The sequence below is a fragment of the Chlamydotis macqueenii genome, chromosome 13, assembly GCF_036417535.1.
Source record: "Chlamydotis macqueenii isolate bChlMac1 chromosome 13, bChlMac1.mat, whole genome shotgun sequence".
NCBI lineage: Eukaryota > Metazoa > Chordata > Aves > Otidiformes > Otididae > Chlamydotis > Chlamydotis macqueenii.
In genome coordinates, this window is record NC_141568.1 from 13,947,477 (window position 1) to 13,964,381 (window position 16,905).

A 16,905-nucleotide genomic window follows, 5' to 3' on the forward strand; every position below is an offset into this window, starting at 1 on the left:
TTCAGCAATTCACAGCCCCTGTGATTTGGAAATTGTTTCGGCTAGTTCCTGAAATTCCTGATCTTCCTTTTCAGTAGTGTGTTCTTATCTGAACACCTTTCTATCTTAGAGTGAGCTGTTGCTCAGTTTTCTCCTTTCCTGGCCTACCTGTGCTAGGTCATCACATCAGCCAAGTGTTGATAGAGAGATGCAGAGCTGTCAGGAACAGTGTTGGTGTGAAATAGGCTGCTGCTGTTGTTGAATGGCTTGGAACACGATGTGCTGTTGTGAAACATCTCAGAACCCCAGAACTGGGAGGCCCAGGCAGACCCAGAGATTTGCTGTGATGGGTGTCAAACACCACAACCATCTCCCGTAGGAGACTGAATTCTCTTCTCTCCATTTCTGAGCCCAAAATGGAGTGCATCCTTCAAGCGACAGCTAAATTAATGGGCTCTCTATAACGGTAATTTGGCATATTTTAATGACCTAGGATATTCAGATTAGGCAAAATGAGCTAATGGTGGCTTTTGGTTTGAACATTGTGTTCACCTCTTAAAATGTAACAAAAACAAGCCAAGAGAAAATGACTGTTGCAATAAAACAGGCAGTCGGGGGGAAGGGTGTTTCTCTGTAAAAGCCCTTTAGTGTATTTATTAGACTTCAAATGGACAGCTACCATAAACCAGGAAGTTCAATCTGCACTGGTTTGTGCTGTATTTCAGGTGTAATGTCCCTTACTCTGCTGCATCACAAGAAAATGTGTTTCTGCCTTCCCCCCTGCTGCAATCAGTATGGTCTTTGTTGAAGGTGATCATGAGAGGCTGTTCCTTGACGACTGTAGCTGCTGGCAACTGTAGGCAGAACCACCGCAGGTGTCCACTGTGCCTAATGTACTATAGGTGACATCAGACATTGTTTCCTAGCAGGTGGCAAATGCATTCTAACTTCCATTTGTGGATCTCAAGGAATGATCATTAACCAAAATTCTTGATTACCTAAAATTTCTTGGATTTGAAATGCTCTTTGGATTTCTCTTGACTTTTCACCCTGTCTGACAATATTTGTGAACAATGAGCGGAGGTATCCAAAGAGAAAAATAAAGATGTTAAAATCCAAAGTTTGTCAATTTGAGTATTAGTCTTTGCTGGCTGTTGTAGTTAACAGCTCTAAGTGAGGTCAAAGAATTTTTATATTTGTGTGAACTCACAAGTTCAAAATCTTCGCTTGTGCTACTTATAAAACTAAATTATAAGTTTGTTAAAATACTATTGTGGTGGAAAAGAACCAGTATCCCCAAGTAGTCCTGCTCCTGCTGTCAGCAGGTTTGGGGAAGAAAAGCTCTGCAATACAGCGTGCATAATTTTGAGGCAGACCTTAAAGCTAAGGTCTCATTCAGACTTCAGTCTCAAACACGATGGAATTCCGTGAGAAGACAAATCGCCTTCCTATAGCCTCTTGATGGACTTGTAGATGGGCCATAACACAGAAGAAGGACAAGAAAAAGGTAGTGAAATGCTACAAGTTCATGAAAATCTCCATGAATCTGATGATAATGAAAGATTTACTGCAAGCAAGTAGAAAAACCTTTCCACGTTTTTTTTCAGGCTGCTTCTAACAGGTTTCAGCACTGATTTCCAGTGTCTGGTGCGAAGGAATGAAGAGATCAGGCATGACCAAGGTGCTCAGCTAGGCGAGGGTCCTTGTGCAGCTTCTTTTTAAGAGCAAGGTACTTCTGTGGTGCCATCTGCTTTTCTCTAGAACAAGAAGGGGGGTATCAGAGGAAAGCTGCAGGGGGACACGAAGCAGGATATTTTACAGAATACCTTCAGTGCTGAGCTCCTGGGGGGCTGACTTGTAGACCTCCCCTGGGCACTGCACTCAGGCAGTCACTCCCAATACCTGTCGAGCCTCAGCGCTAGAATGTGGATATGGAAGGTGGTTTCAGAGTAACGGGTGAGGAAGTCATCCTCCTCCTCTGCGCTCAGCCGATTCCGGTTTTCCTGAAACCACTGGTACTTCTGCTGCTGCTCCTCCACCGCCTGTTGGGGGAGCAAGCAACCAGAAGTCAGGGTGACAGGAGAGTGAGGAGCAAAGACACACGAAAGTGCAACTCAAAGTTCAGGGAGCTGAGATGAAGGAAACCACAAATCAGAGCTGGTTTATTTTCTTGGAGGGCAGTAAGTTTGAGATGAGGTCTCACAGGACAAGAAAACAAGGGGAATCAAAACACATGGAACCGCGAGAGGCAGCAGAACCTGAATGCGTTGCTTCCCTATGGTCAAGAAGCACTGGAGAACCAAAGCAGCTCTGATTGAGACAGGGACTTTCACCCTGGAGCTATTTTGTCCTTTGATCTCACATGCTAAAGACAAAAAAAAATATATATATTTATACAGGCATGTTTATGGCTCTCAAAGTAATCAAAGGAGGTTTGTTTCTTGCCTGCTGTCACAATAAGATGTGTGTTACCCTCCTGCCAGTACAGAAGAGACTCCAGTAACAACATATCCTGGAGCAAGGCTGGGAATACCTTTTCAAAGCGAGCCTGGATGATGTTCACTTTACGAATGAGACGACGCTTAAAATCAGTCAGGCAGTCATCTCTGACACGCAAGGCCTGCCCCTTGGTCATTCTCCCTCTGTGGCCAATTTTAATAAGGAAAGGTGCCAAGTAATCCAGATCCTGTTCCTCTTGTCCCAGGAGCTCATCCTCCACTGTGTTCTTCTGGAGGGGAAAGGACAGAGAGAGTTGTGGTCTCATTTACCTGTTTCCCCAAACACTCTGTGATAAAGCAAAATAAAAGCAAAGGCCAAAAGTCCTCCTCCCTCAGGGAGGAAACAATGTTTCTTTTACTTGTAGTTTGATCAAAACTCCTGCTTTGCATTAGCTTTGCATACCAACCCTTTCCCCAACGCAGTTTTTATTCTGTAGTTTATTTTCTATCAACCTTTTTAACATTTCTCCTAATTTCCTTACACAAAACATGCTATCCACTGAGGCACAAGAAGGGCTTTACAAAATGCATTTGTATTTGGACAGAAAGAGATTAGGACAGGGTATTTTGAGTGATACCAGCCTGTAGGCTGGCAAATAGCTGGTTCTTGGATCTTTGCCTCTATTGGTGTTTCCTGCCAGAAGTTTGGCATGTAAAACCCAGAATCACCTTTTATAACCTCTCTATTCAGGACAGCTCAGTCAAAAAACCATTCACAAGAAGCATCTTTGAGATCTCGAAAAATTGCAAGTAATTGTTCTTGAATCTTTCTGTATTTGTTCAGAACGTTCTTAAGGTATTAATTCCTCAACAGAGATCCTAAAACAAAATTGGTTTTGCAAGTAATAATGAAAACCAAGAAAAGAACAGACTGATATCACACAAATAAATGCATGTTTGCCTAACAAAATGAGCTCTGGCTAGAAAGATGCAGCTTGGTTTCCATCATCATACTCTCCTCATCATCCCTATTATCAACTAATCCTTGTTATCTTATTAACTAAACAAAATAAAACAATAATATTTCTCAGTTATGTGAGTTTTTCCAGAAAGTCAGAAGCTCATAGCATGATCATGTCCTATTTTCATGAGTTGTCAACTGAAGCTGTGCTGACTTACACCTGCTATGGATTTGGCCCAGTATATTTTAATGATATTAAGAACTCTTCAGAGATAATTCCTCAGACAGAAAAAGCTTACTCTGGATTTCTTTCTGTACATGTAATAAACACTGGGATTAATGAAGTCTACCTACCCTGGCTTCATACTCTTGTCTTCTCTTTTCATTCTTTTCTGTGTCATAAATTGAAACTGACAATTTAATGGTGGTTTCTTCATTCTTACGGATCTCCAAAATATTTAACACCTTCCAAAAAATCAGAAGAAAGACCCCTCAGCTTTCCCACGAAGTGACAGTACTTTTACACGCTTGACCTACTAACAGAGCAGATGCTGCATACAAGAACTGTAGCACAAGGTTAAATATAGAAGATCTACACAAATATGTTCATATCCTGCTCACAGATCGAGCTGATAGAGGTGTTATTTTTAGATTGCTGCTTTGTATGAAATTCTTACACACAATTATTGATATTATCTGTTAAGAAAGCTCTTCTGGAGTCATAGTTTTGCCACTACTTTTGAAATTGCACTGATAGCTTTGGCTTATTTTTTGGTCTTAACAGGGTATACAGCACAAGCAGTGTGAATATTTTGTCTGTTAATACATCAAAACTGAGAAATTTGGCAAGGTAGTTAATGAGGTCACAGTGACCTAGCTTCAAATTTCTGGGGGGGAGAGAAAAAAAAAAAAAAAAAAAAAAAAGAACTTTTGCAATCTTTTTCTTATTTTTTACTAGTATTCTGTGCTAATATAGTTGAACGTTCCCTCTCCAGCTCCTTCAGAGGTTCTTCCTCACAAACACATTAAAAAAAAATATCCAGTAGCTTTGCCTCCATCTGCTAGAATGGTTGAATTTATCATAAAGTAATTACAAAGACTTCTAAGAACATGGATTTGTTACACCAGTCACGGTGTGATTAGCAGTACAAGCAATGTATTTTATGAAGTATTTCCCTACAGTTGCTCCCACAAAAAGTCACTTCAATATTTTGGAGAGGACTTCCTGGAAATGCCTAGCAACTAGTTACAACATTACATACAATATCCTTTCTTTTTGGTCTTGTCCCCAGCAAAAGGCAGATATGTTTCTAGATACCGCAATTCATATGCTGTTATTTGCTCTCTGAAACTTCCTCCCAGAGGATGAAGAGCAAAAGCTGGAAAGTGCACGACTCTCCATAAATATACTAAAGCTACACCTTTACTGAAGAGTAGCTGGGTTGCAAGCTTGGTAAGTCAGCATAGAGACCAGCTTTGTGACACTAAAGTTTTATTTTTATCACCATTTATGCTGAGGATACTTTAGCAACCAGTCAGCGGAAACCGTTTCCATGCCTGACCAACTTTGACAACAGTGAGGACACCTCCCTGTTACCTCTGCTTCAGATTGCTGGACTCGTCGCTTCAGCTGCTTCTCTTCCTCTGTGAGCTCCTGCAACAATTTGTACAGCTGGAGCAGATTATTCTCTTTCTCAGAGGACCCCGCCTGGAAGCAGATAAGCTAGTGAAAGACAGTGGCGGGCTCTGGGTGCATGGGACCAGTTACTCTGCTAACAGAAATCAGCAAAATTCTGCTGTAGTTAATATAGTGACACTGATTTCCACCACTGAAACACCTAAACCATGGTCAGCAGTTTGTTAGACTTAATTTTGATTTTAAGTCCATCAGTAACGTGAGCCCGATGGCACATTTTGCACTTTATTTGGTTGGAACCAGTTTTGCAGAGTTAGAGATGAAAGGATGGCACTCCAGCAGTTGCCTTCTGTGTATTCTCCCCAATGGAAAACAGAAACTTAAAAAAAAACCCCAAACTTGCATAACATTTAAAAATCACATATGTGCAATCTCTCTTTGATTTTCCTAAGCATAATTGCACAGCATTACTGCAGAATTTACTGGCAGACTCCTGATGTTAGTGGAGTGACACACTCCTCTCTCTAAATGAATTTTGCTTAATGACAGCACTCCATTTTTTTTTTTAACTTTTATTTAAGGCTATCTACTTATTAGCAATGCATTAAGCCTCAGCACCTTGCTCTGCATCTGCAAGGTAAACTCTAGGAGATTTAAGCAACAATGTGACCTAAAAAGTCCATGGCAGAATTCGAGCTAGAACCCAGGATGTCTGTGTCTGCTTCTCTGCTGTAGTCTCTTTTTAAAGAGAACAGCAGAGGAAGTTTCACCTTCCCTGCCATGAATCCACAGGACAGAGCCCAACAGCTGCTGAACCAGCATCTTGCCAGCTCCCAATAGCTGTGTCTGCACTGCCTGATGACCAGCCATGGCTACAGCAAGCCTTTCACACTACGCTACATCCTGTGTGCCCAGCCACTTCCAGCCAGCATGGCAGGGCATCTCCAGGGGCATTTATGTTGACAGCCTGGAGGCTGTCTCTGAGGGAGGGGTGCAGATGGAGCAGAGGGGCAGCATGGAATATGTCACACTTGTTACTCTTCCACTGGCATTTCACCTTCCCTTTGTGTCTTGTGATGTAGAAAAACTTCACAATACAAGTAGTTTTGCTCCGTACCTGGTATGTGATGCACATTTCTGGGGTCATGACTACTTCATTTCTTTTCCTGTCCCCCTCTGCCACTTCAAAGAAATCCTTCTTTGAGGCAGTAATGTATCTATCCTTGAGGTGATACGTCAGGTGGATCATCTCCTCTGTGATCAGAAAGATACGTTCTGCTACATCTTCATCAGCAGGCTTTTCTGGGTTTCTGTGGAAACACTCCTTGATTTGCTAATGAGGGGTGAAAAGAAAGATGGAAGGAGGTTAGACAACACAGAAAACTGGCAAGATTTGCAGAGTTGGTCAAAACCCAAGGTAAAAACGAGCTTTTCTGTCTGAACTACAATGGCATCTCTTGGCCCATGGTCCTACTATTCTTTCCTGTGCCTGAGGGAAAAAAAAAAAAAAAAAAAAAAAAAAAAAAAAAGGTGGAAAACTGCTAAAAGCAACACAGAAGTCTCCTACTTGTGGAGCAGAGTATGCTCTCCAAACTCAAAGTTAGCTTGGGATTCATCCCTGCCTGAGGGAACTGCAGGAAGCAAGGTATTTTAGAGCACAACAAAGTTTCCCACATTCCAGCACAGAGGAGGAAAAAGGAACATGTTGGGTGCTGGTCCAAAGGCAGGCCACTGCATGGCTCTGTCTTGGCAAGTGAAGTGTCTGAGCCGTACTGCCAGATGTCGAATTTCCTCCCTCTTCTGCTTTGCAAATCAGACCTGACTAGAGGAAGAGGTAGATTACCTACTTCTAACAAATCAGAGTGATGAGACAATCAGGAACCTAAAATGTTATTAGTTTGGGGTGAGAACATGAAATCACTTGACTAGTTTTGAGTCTTGTGAAAACTTCATTCCAAAAATCAGTCAAGCTTTTTTTCTTTCCTCTGACACACATTTTCCAAGTCTTGGTTTCCCGGTTTCATTCTAGCTGCTCAATGCAGTTTGTGACAACTGGTCGCACTGTAGATCTCTGTCAGCCAAGCAACTGTGAGACAGCAGCTGACAAGGCTTGGACGTCTCATCTGGAGTTTTGCCTTCACTGTGCCCACTAAAAATGAACCTAAAGCCCTAGGCAGTATGTTTTGCATAGTATAAATATCACAGTGACAGATATTTTTCTGTTCCTGCCTTAGCCATACCACTATAGGCCGTGAGTTAATGTCAGTTCCGCTGCCAGCCAAGTGTATTTTCTGTCCTCTTTTTCCAAATTCCACGTGCCGGATGTGCAGGAAGTCGTCCCTCCCCACGAAGTACTCTGTCATCTCGTTAGCATTTTCAACACGTTTCTGGAGGCCATCAGCTCGTGCCTCATTGTAAAACTCCATTGTACATTCAGTCTCTGGTTCCAGCGACATATAGGTGTGAGCTGAGGACGTAAGAGAGATTGCATACGTTTTCAGAGTTAGCAGCCATAATACAGTGAATACAAGTTTGTGTTCAGAGAAAGTCTCATTTTCTTCAGCAGCCAACAAATCAAATGCACATAAGAGCATAAGAAGGGGATGTTATCTCCTCACTGCTGCGTACCAGTATGCCATAGCCTAAGGACAGCAGGACAGCTATGCAGAGCCACTGCCTCACTGCAGCAGCAAGTGGAGCCTGGACCCTGCTCTTCCCAAACAGAGAATGGGCGCAGCCTCTTGGGGTGAAATCCTGCTTTAGCAACAGATCTGATGCAAGGCTTTCTGTCTCCCGGCTGCACAACACAGACCAAACATAACCCTAAGTAAAAAGTTTCCACTTCTATCACTTCTACTGGGAAGACTAAATTGTATCACCCTATATATGTAATAGGTACGTAGTTTTTTTTCTGTTATGCTCGAGCTGAGCACTGTTCAGGACCAGAAACTAACCAACAACCCAATTCTCTACTGCCCACTGGAGACCATGTTATTTATCTAGGTGATTCATCCCATAAGCGTGCTGCACTCCCAACTCTGGGCTTTTGCCACTGCTAGAAGGGATTCACATGAAATCCAGCTCATCAGGGCAGCCACTGCAGCTGATGGGAATACCTTTAAGACTGAGGAGGTGTCCTGGCCCGAAGTATTCTGTGGTCAGATGTGTTTGTTTATTCACTTCTCTCATATCCAACATGTCTTCTCGGTTTTTGAACCACTCTCTCACCTCCACTACTTCAGTACCTGGCAAAGACAAATGTCTCATGACCTTACATCACTCTTTTGGAGGTGGCAAGATTCATCTGATGAGCTCTCAGTGCCTGTGTAAGCACCCTGTGCTCCTGATACAGCCACAGCAGACATCATATAGTCACTGGAATTGGCCCTGTGCACAGGGGCATTTCGTAGATGAATCCTAATCTACATCTGAGTAGACGAATTACACCTTAAGAGGGTTTATTCCTCTCCATTAACAAGAATTAAAGTAATCAGCTCAGGGGAAGAAGGTGGCACAGTGGATGGCTACAGTTAGGCAAGAGAAATTCCATCACAAATACTAAATGATAGTGTCAGGAGTGAAGGGAAATGAGATGGGGACATTACACTATCCAAGAGGGATGAAGGCAGGAAACTATGTCCAGTTAGGAATCTGCATGGTTTCTTGGACCAGCTGTTGAAGAATAATGCTTTGGAGTACAGAAATATCCCCAGTCTGTGGCTGCCCCTTTCTCTGGCTCCTGTTGACACCAATGGGAATAGTGATACTGTTGGATCAAATCAAAGTAGCCTTCCATTTCTCTGAAAACTGAAAATCCAAGCAGCTGCCCTGTAACACTGAACAGCCTCACTGCTCAAGCATAAACTAGATTCAAACTCTCGCAGGAACCCATAGCAATGCTGGAAAGTTCTGGGGCTTGAAAGACATTGAGCATGATGAAGTGTTTGAAGATGTGGTAGGTAAGTCCCCCACAAATGTGAAAGAAGGGTGAGAAAGCATAAGGTAGATTCTGGCAGAAAGGAGACCGCCTCCCCCTTCCCATCAGCACACCCCAGGCTGTGTTTGTTGAAGGCGTGGAGTGTGTTCACTCATCCCCCTTACAGTCTAAGTCTGTGTAGATGGTGAGGCGTTGCACCAGCCCATTTCCATTCAGGTACGGTGCCCACTTCTCCAGTTTTGCTTTCTTGTACAGGATCACCTTCGTCCCCTGGGGAAAGCAGGTCTCAAACTCTGCAGTGGGCAAGAGAGGTGTCAGAAAAAAAAAAAAATAATTTACTCCCTTGTACTCAGCCCAAGGAAAAAGCAATCAAGAGGGAGAAAACTATGGTTTAAGGGAAACCGTGCATTTATTGATTGTGTTCAGCTGCCAGTAAAGCTGTTCAGACCCTGCCCGTTGTGGTTTATAGCTATAATAGTATGACAACTCTTTTCTCTCCCAAAGCAGATATTTGATAATGCAGAGGCAGTACCTTGTACATAGTGGAAACAAAGTCCATCCCAGGCAAAATCATTCTGCTAGCAGGAACAGACAGTGTGTATGTGTCTGTGGGGGGGTTCCCACCCAGGATGAGAGAGTGCACTGAGGGCAGGCATGCAAGCCAATAGCTGTTGCTGCCTTCACCTACTGCATTTCACTGCTGTGCCTAGCCCACCTTGAAAGGAGAACTCTTGAGTGAGATAAGTGTCTCAAATCCATTAAAAGGTTAGCTGGGAGGCAAGCAAAAGGCAGAGGAAGAATACATACCTCTGGGAGATATCTGAATTGGGGCTACCCATGATGGTGGCATGTCAAAACTCATGTCTTGCTCCTCCTTTTCCTGCTGAAACAGAAGCAGAGATTTGCATTTTTGGCAGCTTCTCTTACAGTGCTAGGAGGCATTTTGCTTCTAAAGAATGCTGTGCAGCAATCAGAGCTCAGCTCATGCAAGGCTGCGCAGGTCCTGGGCAACGTGGTGGCAGAGTTATGAGAGCTCTGAGTTATGTTGGTCACACACAGCCTGAGGACAGAGGCAAGCAGCACACTGCAGTTTACGTGGAAGGAGAGCTTTATTGCAACCCCACACTCTCACTAGCAAACACATACACAGGCCTAATGAAATGACCTTCTGGCTAACACTCATGCTGGACAGGGGATGAATGTGACAATTGTCATTCAAACTAATGACCAGCGTGTTTCATGTAGCCTATGGAGGGCACATTGCTCCCTGGTTATGGGCACAGGCTCAAGAGAGCAGATAACAGGAGGGAACGTCCTGTTACTGCTGTTCCTCCATCCCACTGTGCTGGTGCAATGCCTGCTTTATCATGCTGTATTCCCCCACCAGGACAACATACCAATTTTTGCTTCCAGTATGCAGCATTTTTTATTATATTACAGTACATATATTATTTCTACTTCAGGTTGGCAATTCCACTTAGCAGCCAGGAGACCAGAGTGCTGACCAGCAGAGAAAGAGCATCCAGAAAAAAAATTCAGTTTGGACTTAATTTCTAATTATTTCAGGACACCACAAATACCACTTGGGGTCCTGCTTCAAAAAACATCGGAACTATTCAGGATTGAGAAGGAATCTGAAGTGCTAACGAAAAACCTTGCTAAAGCAATAACGGTCTGGCCTGGAGAGGCAGCAGGCAGGCAGACATTTGCAGGCCTACAAACACACCAGTTCGATACAGCATCCCCACTGCACGAGAGCCAGCATCTGGGTCACTCACCGTATGATCCATGTCCCTGTCAGATAACTTCTTTTTCTCCTCAGCATTTGGGAGCAGCTGAAGAAGCTTGTTGCTCCCCGAAAGCATAATTTCCCAGCGGATAGTGTCACTCAAGTCAAAGATGAGATCCTAGGCCATACAGAAGAAATGCACTTAACTACAACGCAGTCTTAAGGGCCAGACACTAAACTGAACGCTGCTCCTGCACATCTGTGGTGCTCTGGACCTGTATGGGTGTCAGAGTTCAAGGACTCTAGAGAGACCTTAGGATCCTAGGGAGGTGAGCTCATCAGACCACCCTTGGGGGGCTGGTGGGACCCCAAAGACTGTCCCTGTGCCTAGAGGGCTGCAGACCCCTTTCCTCATGATGCCTCTGCCACAGATGAAAGGAAGTTACTGGAAATGCTTCTACCTCCTTCCTCAGGGCATGCATGGCCCCAGGGTCTTTCACACAGGCTTAAAGTTGCTCTAACTCAGACCCTCACCTCCTAGACTTTATATCAGCCAGGGAGTAGCTGAGGTGCTAAGAGCCTAAACAAGATCTTTCCTGCCTTGAGCCATGCCTGACAGGCTCAAAACATCCTCTGCCTTAAAAGCTGTTGTTTAAGAGGATGAGTGTCCAGCCAGCCTTAAAAGCTGATATTCTAGCACTGTAGGGCTCTAATAGGTGTGAACCATATTGGCCAGCTCAGGGCCTGGGATGTAGTTCCAGAGTCTCTGTAATCAGAGCAACATGACCAGAGCCAACACAGGGAATGGTTAAGTGGAAATTGGGATCACCACTGATCTTAGACTTTCCTAGGACTCAGGTTAGCCCAACTGTCCCTCCCAGGCACAGGGGTGCTTAAGGGCTCGTTACCTTGCAGCCGTTCCAGCAGTCCTGCATGTTCACCCAGTAGTTCCTGTGGTTCCAGACACTCTCGATCCCAAGGAAGCACTCATCCACAGTGCTGTGGCTGTTCCCCGTGAAGGGGTTGATGAAGAAGGTCTTGGGAACATCCCTCTTCCCAGACAGAATCAAAACCCATGCGTGCACCCGTAAGCCATACAAAGGGTCACACTTGGGCTTTTCCACTTCCTGTAGCACAAAGGACAGAGCAGTAATTATTGCCATTTTATTGCCACTTTAGTCCAACCCAATGGCAATCTTATTCTCTCCTCTGGCCACTTCTAAAGACCTCCAGGCCCTTAACACTCTTCAGAAGAGTGAGGCAGTACATATCCAGTAGATATTGCTGTGCCAGCACACACTGTTTTCCCAGAGGCCAAGTGCTTATGGCCATGCTCAGCATCGTGTCGTACCTCACGGCAGAGGGCAGTGACCTCCTTTCTCTGGTCAGCTATTACCTGTGTCTCAGCTCTTGCTCCTGGAGTTTACAGTGAGGTGGACCTCGCTAACTCACCGTGACCTTCTCCTCTTCTTTTTCCTTGTTTTTTTGAGCAGCTTCAATTTCTGCCTTCTTCTTGGCCTCCTGCTGAAGTTCAAACTTGCTCTGCAGGTTTGGTGGGGGCTTAACTCTGTACTTGGACAACTTCTTCATTTCCTCGTTTGGTACCTGCCTCCACAAAAGCAGGGTATTGCTGTGAAACCCAGCAGAGATCAAGAGAAGGAAGAAAATGTATGGCTTACAGGTACCTCCCAGTTCCCAACCCTTGGCCATTTGCAGTATTGGACCTGGTGAGCAGGTATTCAGTGAAGCCAAAGAAGCCTGTTAAGGAACTGTGGAAAATCACTCAAAAGATCCCTTTTGTGAGGTCCCTGTTTAACACAGACTAAAACCCAGTGTGGACCTGAAGCTGCTCCCCCTAGCTCAACTCTGGAGCTCACTGGAAATGAACAGGCTAAGCATGCATGCTGGGTTCCTCCCTGCCCGCTCACTGCCAGTCTCACCTCCTGTGGCTTCTTGAGCAGTGGGCAGAGCTCCAGAGTCTCATCCAGGGTACATATCTCACGGGTGGCATACCCATGCACGCAGTAGGCATCATACCCGGCCCCGATCAGCATGGAGCACAGCAGCACGCTGAAGTCAAAGCAGTTCCCTCGCTGGTATTTCAGGATGGTGGTTGGGGAATAGAGTGAACTGGGCTTGAAAGAGAGAGGCACGTTCACAGTGCTTGTCTTGTGAAGCTGAAACCCGCAACAGGCAGACAGCAGGAGAGAGAGAGGGCATTGCCCATATCCCTGGGCTCTGCACCCATAGGGAATCTGTTATACAAAATTCCTATAAACCACAGCCCCCAAAAGTCCCCTCCAAAGTGATCTGGGGAAATTCTGACCCCAAATCTGGTGACAAATTTAACCATAGGGAGAGATCAGCAGAACAAGCTCAAACTGCTGAAAACCCAGCGGTAACCACGAATCTGGAGTGGGGCTTACCTCCCATCTCCGCTGGTCTTTGTGCAACATTTCAAAGCAAAGGACCCATAAACTAAACTAAAGCTCAAAGGAGGGAACATATTCCCTTCTGGCCCTCAGCAGTAAGCAAGCAAAGGGATCAATACGCACATACTGCATACACTGAGGCAGTCTGCATGGAGCTGGTGTAGATTGTTGGAGGCACTCTGCTGGTTCACACCAGCCAAGAACTTGCCCCAACTCTGGCATCATCCTTCTTGCCAATCTAGAAATCTCCTTTCAAGCACCCTAAGATATCTCCAAAATTGGGATAGAAATGTCTAAAGCCCCTAAGAACAGGTCACTGAGGTCAACTATCATCTCCTAGACTTTATATCCTCCTTTGTTCCAAGGTGTCTTGGTCTTTGGAGGGGAAGCTTGTCAGCCACTGCAACCTGCAGCAGACCAGCTGGTCATCTGGGGTGACTGAGAGCAGGGTCAGGCCCAATGTTGTAGCAGTGGTGCTTAATTGCTTGACAGGTACAATGCTGTACGCGTACTGGGACTACAGGTCCAAACAGAGCACACAGGGCCTGGGAAAACTGAGGGGTTGCCTAAGTAATGAGGGGATGATAGACCTTTGTAATCCCAGCCACTGGGGTTTCCACATCATGTCTTGCTGAGAGGCCCTTCTGTCACTTCCATTATGGGGCTGTTTCTGATGGGACTGCAGCCCCTTTCTTACCGGTGTGATAGGGGACTTGAGGGGCTCCATGGTGAGGTAATCGGAGACAAAGCTGGCACAGCCATCCCAGTGGTACAGCTCCGTATAAGGCAGCAGGGTGGGCCTCACTGTTGTGCTCACAAACTTCTGTAGGGCAACAGGAGGACTTTGGTTAGCCAACAGATGCCTGGTAGTCTCCTGTCCAAAGCCGATCCCCTCTGACCACTCCTAGATGTTGCAGCTCACCTTCAGGACCTCCAAGCACATATCAGTGTCAGTAACCCGCCTCACCTTTTCTGAGATGGAAACTGCACGGGGTTGAATGGCCGCCTGCTTGTCTATAGCTAAAACTTTACACTCATCTCAGACACATTACAGAGGCGAGCCAGTTCTTCTCTTAGTTTTCAAGAAAGACAAATAGCTACTGCTCTTGCCAGCTTTTACTTCTTCCAGCATTTTTTGCCTTGTATGTTAATGATATAATAAATGTTGAGGAAAGCTGGTCCAAAGTAGAAATTCCAGATGCCTGGGGGCAGCACCAGGTCCAGAACTAGACAACAGTTGTGCAGCTTGGGCTTAGTCCTAAACAAAACCAGACCACAAACTTCCACATTTACTTCCTTCCCTGTAACTTCTGCAAAGTTCAGAACAACACCTAACTCTGGATCTAGACTCCATATACGTCACTGAGCCTTATCTATTTCATGTGTTTCTTTTACTCTCCTTTACGTTTCTGTGATGTTTCCTGTTTCCCAAGTGTCATGCTGCAGAGCTGTAAGCTGCCTGCAGCCTACACAGCACCAGCAGCATGTGCATGGTACAACGCGCTTGGGGATTTGGACAGCGGGGGTGTTCCCGGGGTGCTGTATGCCTGCTCAGGGCACTGCGGGCACAGCAAGAGGGTTCCCATTCCCTTTGGCCAGGAGGGAGGGCAGGAAGGGCTGCTGTCCTTCCCCCGCATTCAGCACTAAGGAAGCCGAGTGTCCCCTGTGCTTTGGCCCAGCCCCACACCACCCCATACCTCCACACCACATTCGTTGAACGGGTGGAGGAAGAGCGGCTTGCGGTCAGGGCAGAGGTGAGTGTACTGCTGGAGGAAATGGTCAGCGATGTGCAGCAGCTTCTTTTCCTTCAGGGAATTTGTCTTGTATGAGGATGGTAACTGGGACGTGTCAACGGAGCTCCAGTCAAAATCACTTCCAGGGCAGGAGGAGGCAGAGAAAAAGAGGTAATAAGCCAGAAGCAGTTTGGGCAAGATGACCTGCTATTAAAACATGGCAAGAGCTCCCTGTTTCCCAGGGAAAAAATGAGGATCATATCCAAGGACAGAATTTTGGCATAGCCAGGCTTCTCTGGGGGGATGGCAAGCTGACATACACCCAGAGGCTCATGGGATCTTTCTATAGTGTCAAGATACAACAGTGAATGAATGTACAACAAAGTGAGTTACCTTGTCTTATTCACACATACTCTTGTCTTATTCACTCTTGGACAAACACACCAGGCACGCGAAACTCACTCACTCACCTCCCTATGCAAGGGGACCACACGTGCCATCCACCCATGTGCAAGCCCCACCGTGGGCCCCAAAGGGACCATCTCTGCTCATCCCCATTACTGAGACACATGACTTACGGTACATCGTTTGGGACACAGACTTGCTCCACAGACACCTTCGTCTCCACGTCCAGGAGGTTATCACTGATCTCCAAATCCTCCAGCTCTTCTTCTTGTTGCTCCTCTTCCTCCTCCTCCAGGACCTCCATTCTGCCTTCTCCTGGGCACTACAGAAATGAATACACCAGGGTGAATTCAGGGATGGGATCCAGACACACAGCAACACAGAAACACTTGCACTCTGGCCACAGTGATTTAGTAGATGAACATGGCTGGGGCAGCCAGAAGCATGACAGTAAGTGAACACTGAATTTGAGCCTGGGCTGGGCTTGGTAAATAAGAGGCTGCACATTCCTGGGGACCCGGAGCGCGGGGGAGATGGGAGCCTGGCTCAGCAGGGCACAGCACGTCCCCACATTCAGGCTCAGACTGCAGTGTGTCCCCTGCTTCCCGTGCCCCTGTAAATGCTGCATCCTCCATCCCACCTGGGGTGCTGCCAGCTGGAAAGCAGCTCCAGAAATCCGCTGGGCACCTGCCCACGGCCCATGCCAGAGCCGGCGGGCTGCACCCAGCCTGGCCTTGAAGGGAGCGGGACGTTTTGCAGCAGTCAGCAGCCTCCAAGGACAGAGGGCTGCTTATATTATTTACTTACATCTCAGGGAGGTTGGGGGGGTGTTTGTTTCCCCCTCCCTGCGGTCAGGCTGACCCCGTGCGGAGCAGACAGCGAGAGGGAAGCACAGACCTTGCGCTGGGGGGCGCGGCAGGGGCCAGTGGGACGGGGGGGGTGTCCCGGGGCCCAGTACTGCTCCCCGGCCTCCGCACCACCCCACCCCGGCAGCCCCGCGGCTCCCAAGGCCAGCTCGGCTGCAGCTGCGGCCCCCCTGCCCTCCCGCCGCCTCCCCTGGCCTCACCGCCGCCGCCTCCCCGCTGCCGCCGGGCCCGCGCACCATGGCAACGCCCGTCGCTCTGCGGCCTGGGGCCGTGGCGGGGGCCCGCGGCCTCTCCCGGGCCTCCCCCCGGCCCTACCCTCAGGGCACCCCGCCCCCGGCAGGCCTCCCACCGCCGCGGGCAAGCCACAGGCCACCCCCAGGCTCCGGGTTGCCCCCACAACGCCGGCGGTTCCTCAGGTGCCCATCCCACACCCCCTCGGCTGCCTCAGCTCTCCCGACCGCTGGCATGAGCGTTTCTCTGGCTGAAAGCTCCTGACAGCCACCCTGGGGAGAAGGCACCTTTCTGGTGGCAGCCCCCTCCGTCCAGACCAGAAGATTTTTGGGCAAAACGAGGGGGAAAGCAGCCAAACACTACCCGCCAGGATGGCTTTGCCACCAGCCCCTGGGAGACTGCAAGCCTGCTCTTAAACTCACCAGTTTCACTCCCTTAAAAAAAAAAAAACCCAACCAAACAACAAAAGCCTCCTCTCCATTCCTTACCCTTTTGTTGCTTTCTAAGCCTGCGGCGGGCTGCACTGCCTTTGCATGCCTAAGCAAGTCTGTGCAGACT

At 47.0% G+C, this 16,905-nt stretch overlaps 1 protein-coding gene across 3 annotated transcripts; it reads right to left on the minus strand.

The window, feature by feature from the left end:
- Nucleotides 1–1,490: 1,490 nt before the first annotated feature.
- DRC7 (dynein regulatory complex subunit 7) lies at nt 1,491–16,161 on the minus strand. 3 transcript variants are annotated; one of them, XM_086758162.1, is made up of 18 exons: nt 16,058–16,161; nt 15,424–15,572; nt 14,810–14,984; nt 13,810–13,935; nt 12,621–12,815; nt 12,133–12,285; nt 11,589–11,807; nt 10,730–10,858; nt 9,759–9,834; nt 9,116–9,244; nt 8,131–8,259; nt 7,255–7,481; nt 6,132–6,347; nt 4,976–5,086; nt 3,733–3,843; nt 2,513–2,707; nt 1,882–2,021; nt 1,491–1,736 (listed from the first exon to the last, which is right to left on the minus strand). In XM_086758162.1, exons 2-18 carry the CDS (start codon nt 15,552–15,554, stop codon nt 1,646–1,648), a joined length of 2,553 nt encoding a protein of 850 aa, XP_086614288.1. In that variant the 5' UTR covers nt 15,555–15,572; nt 16,058–16,161; the 3' UTR covers nt 1,491–1,645. The 3 variants fall into 3 exon arrangements, with proteins under 3 accessions (XP_086614288.1, XP_086614285.1, XP_086614287.1); XM_086758159.1 differs by lacking the exon at nt 8,131–8,259; XM_086758161.1 differs by lacking the exons at nt 8,131–8,259; nt 15,424–15,572; nt 16,058–16,161 and having other exon boundaries at nt 12,621–12,810; nt 14,810–14,945.
- Between the last annotated feature and the right edge of the window lie 744 nt (nt 16,162–16,905).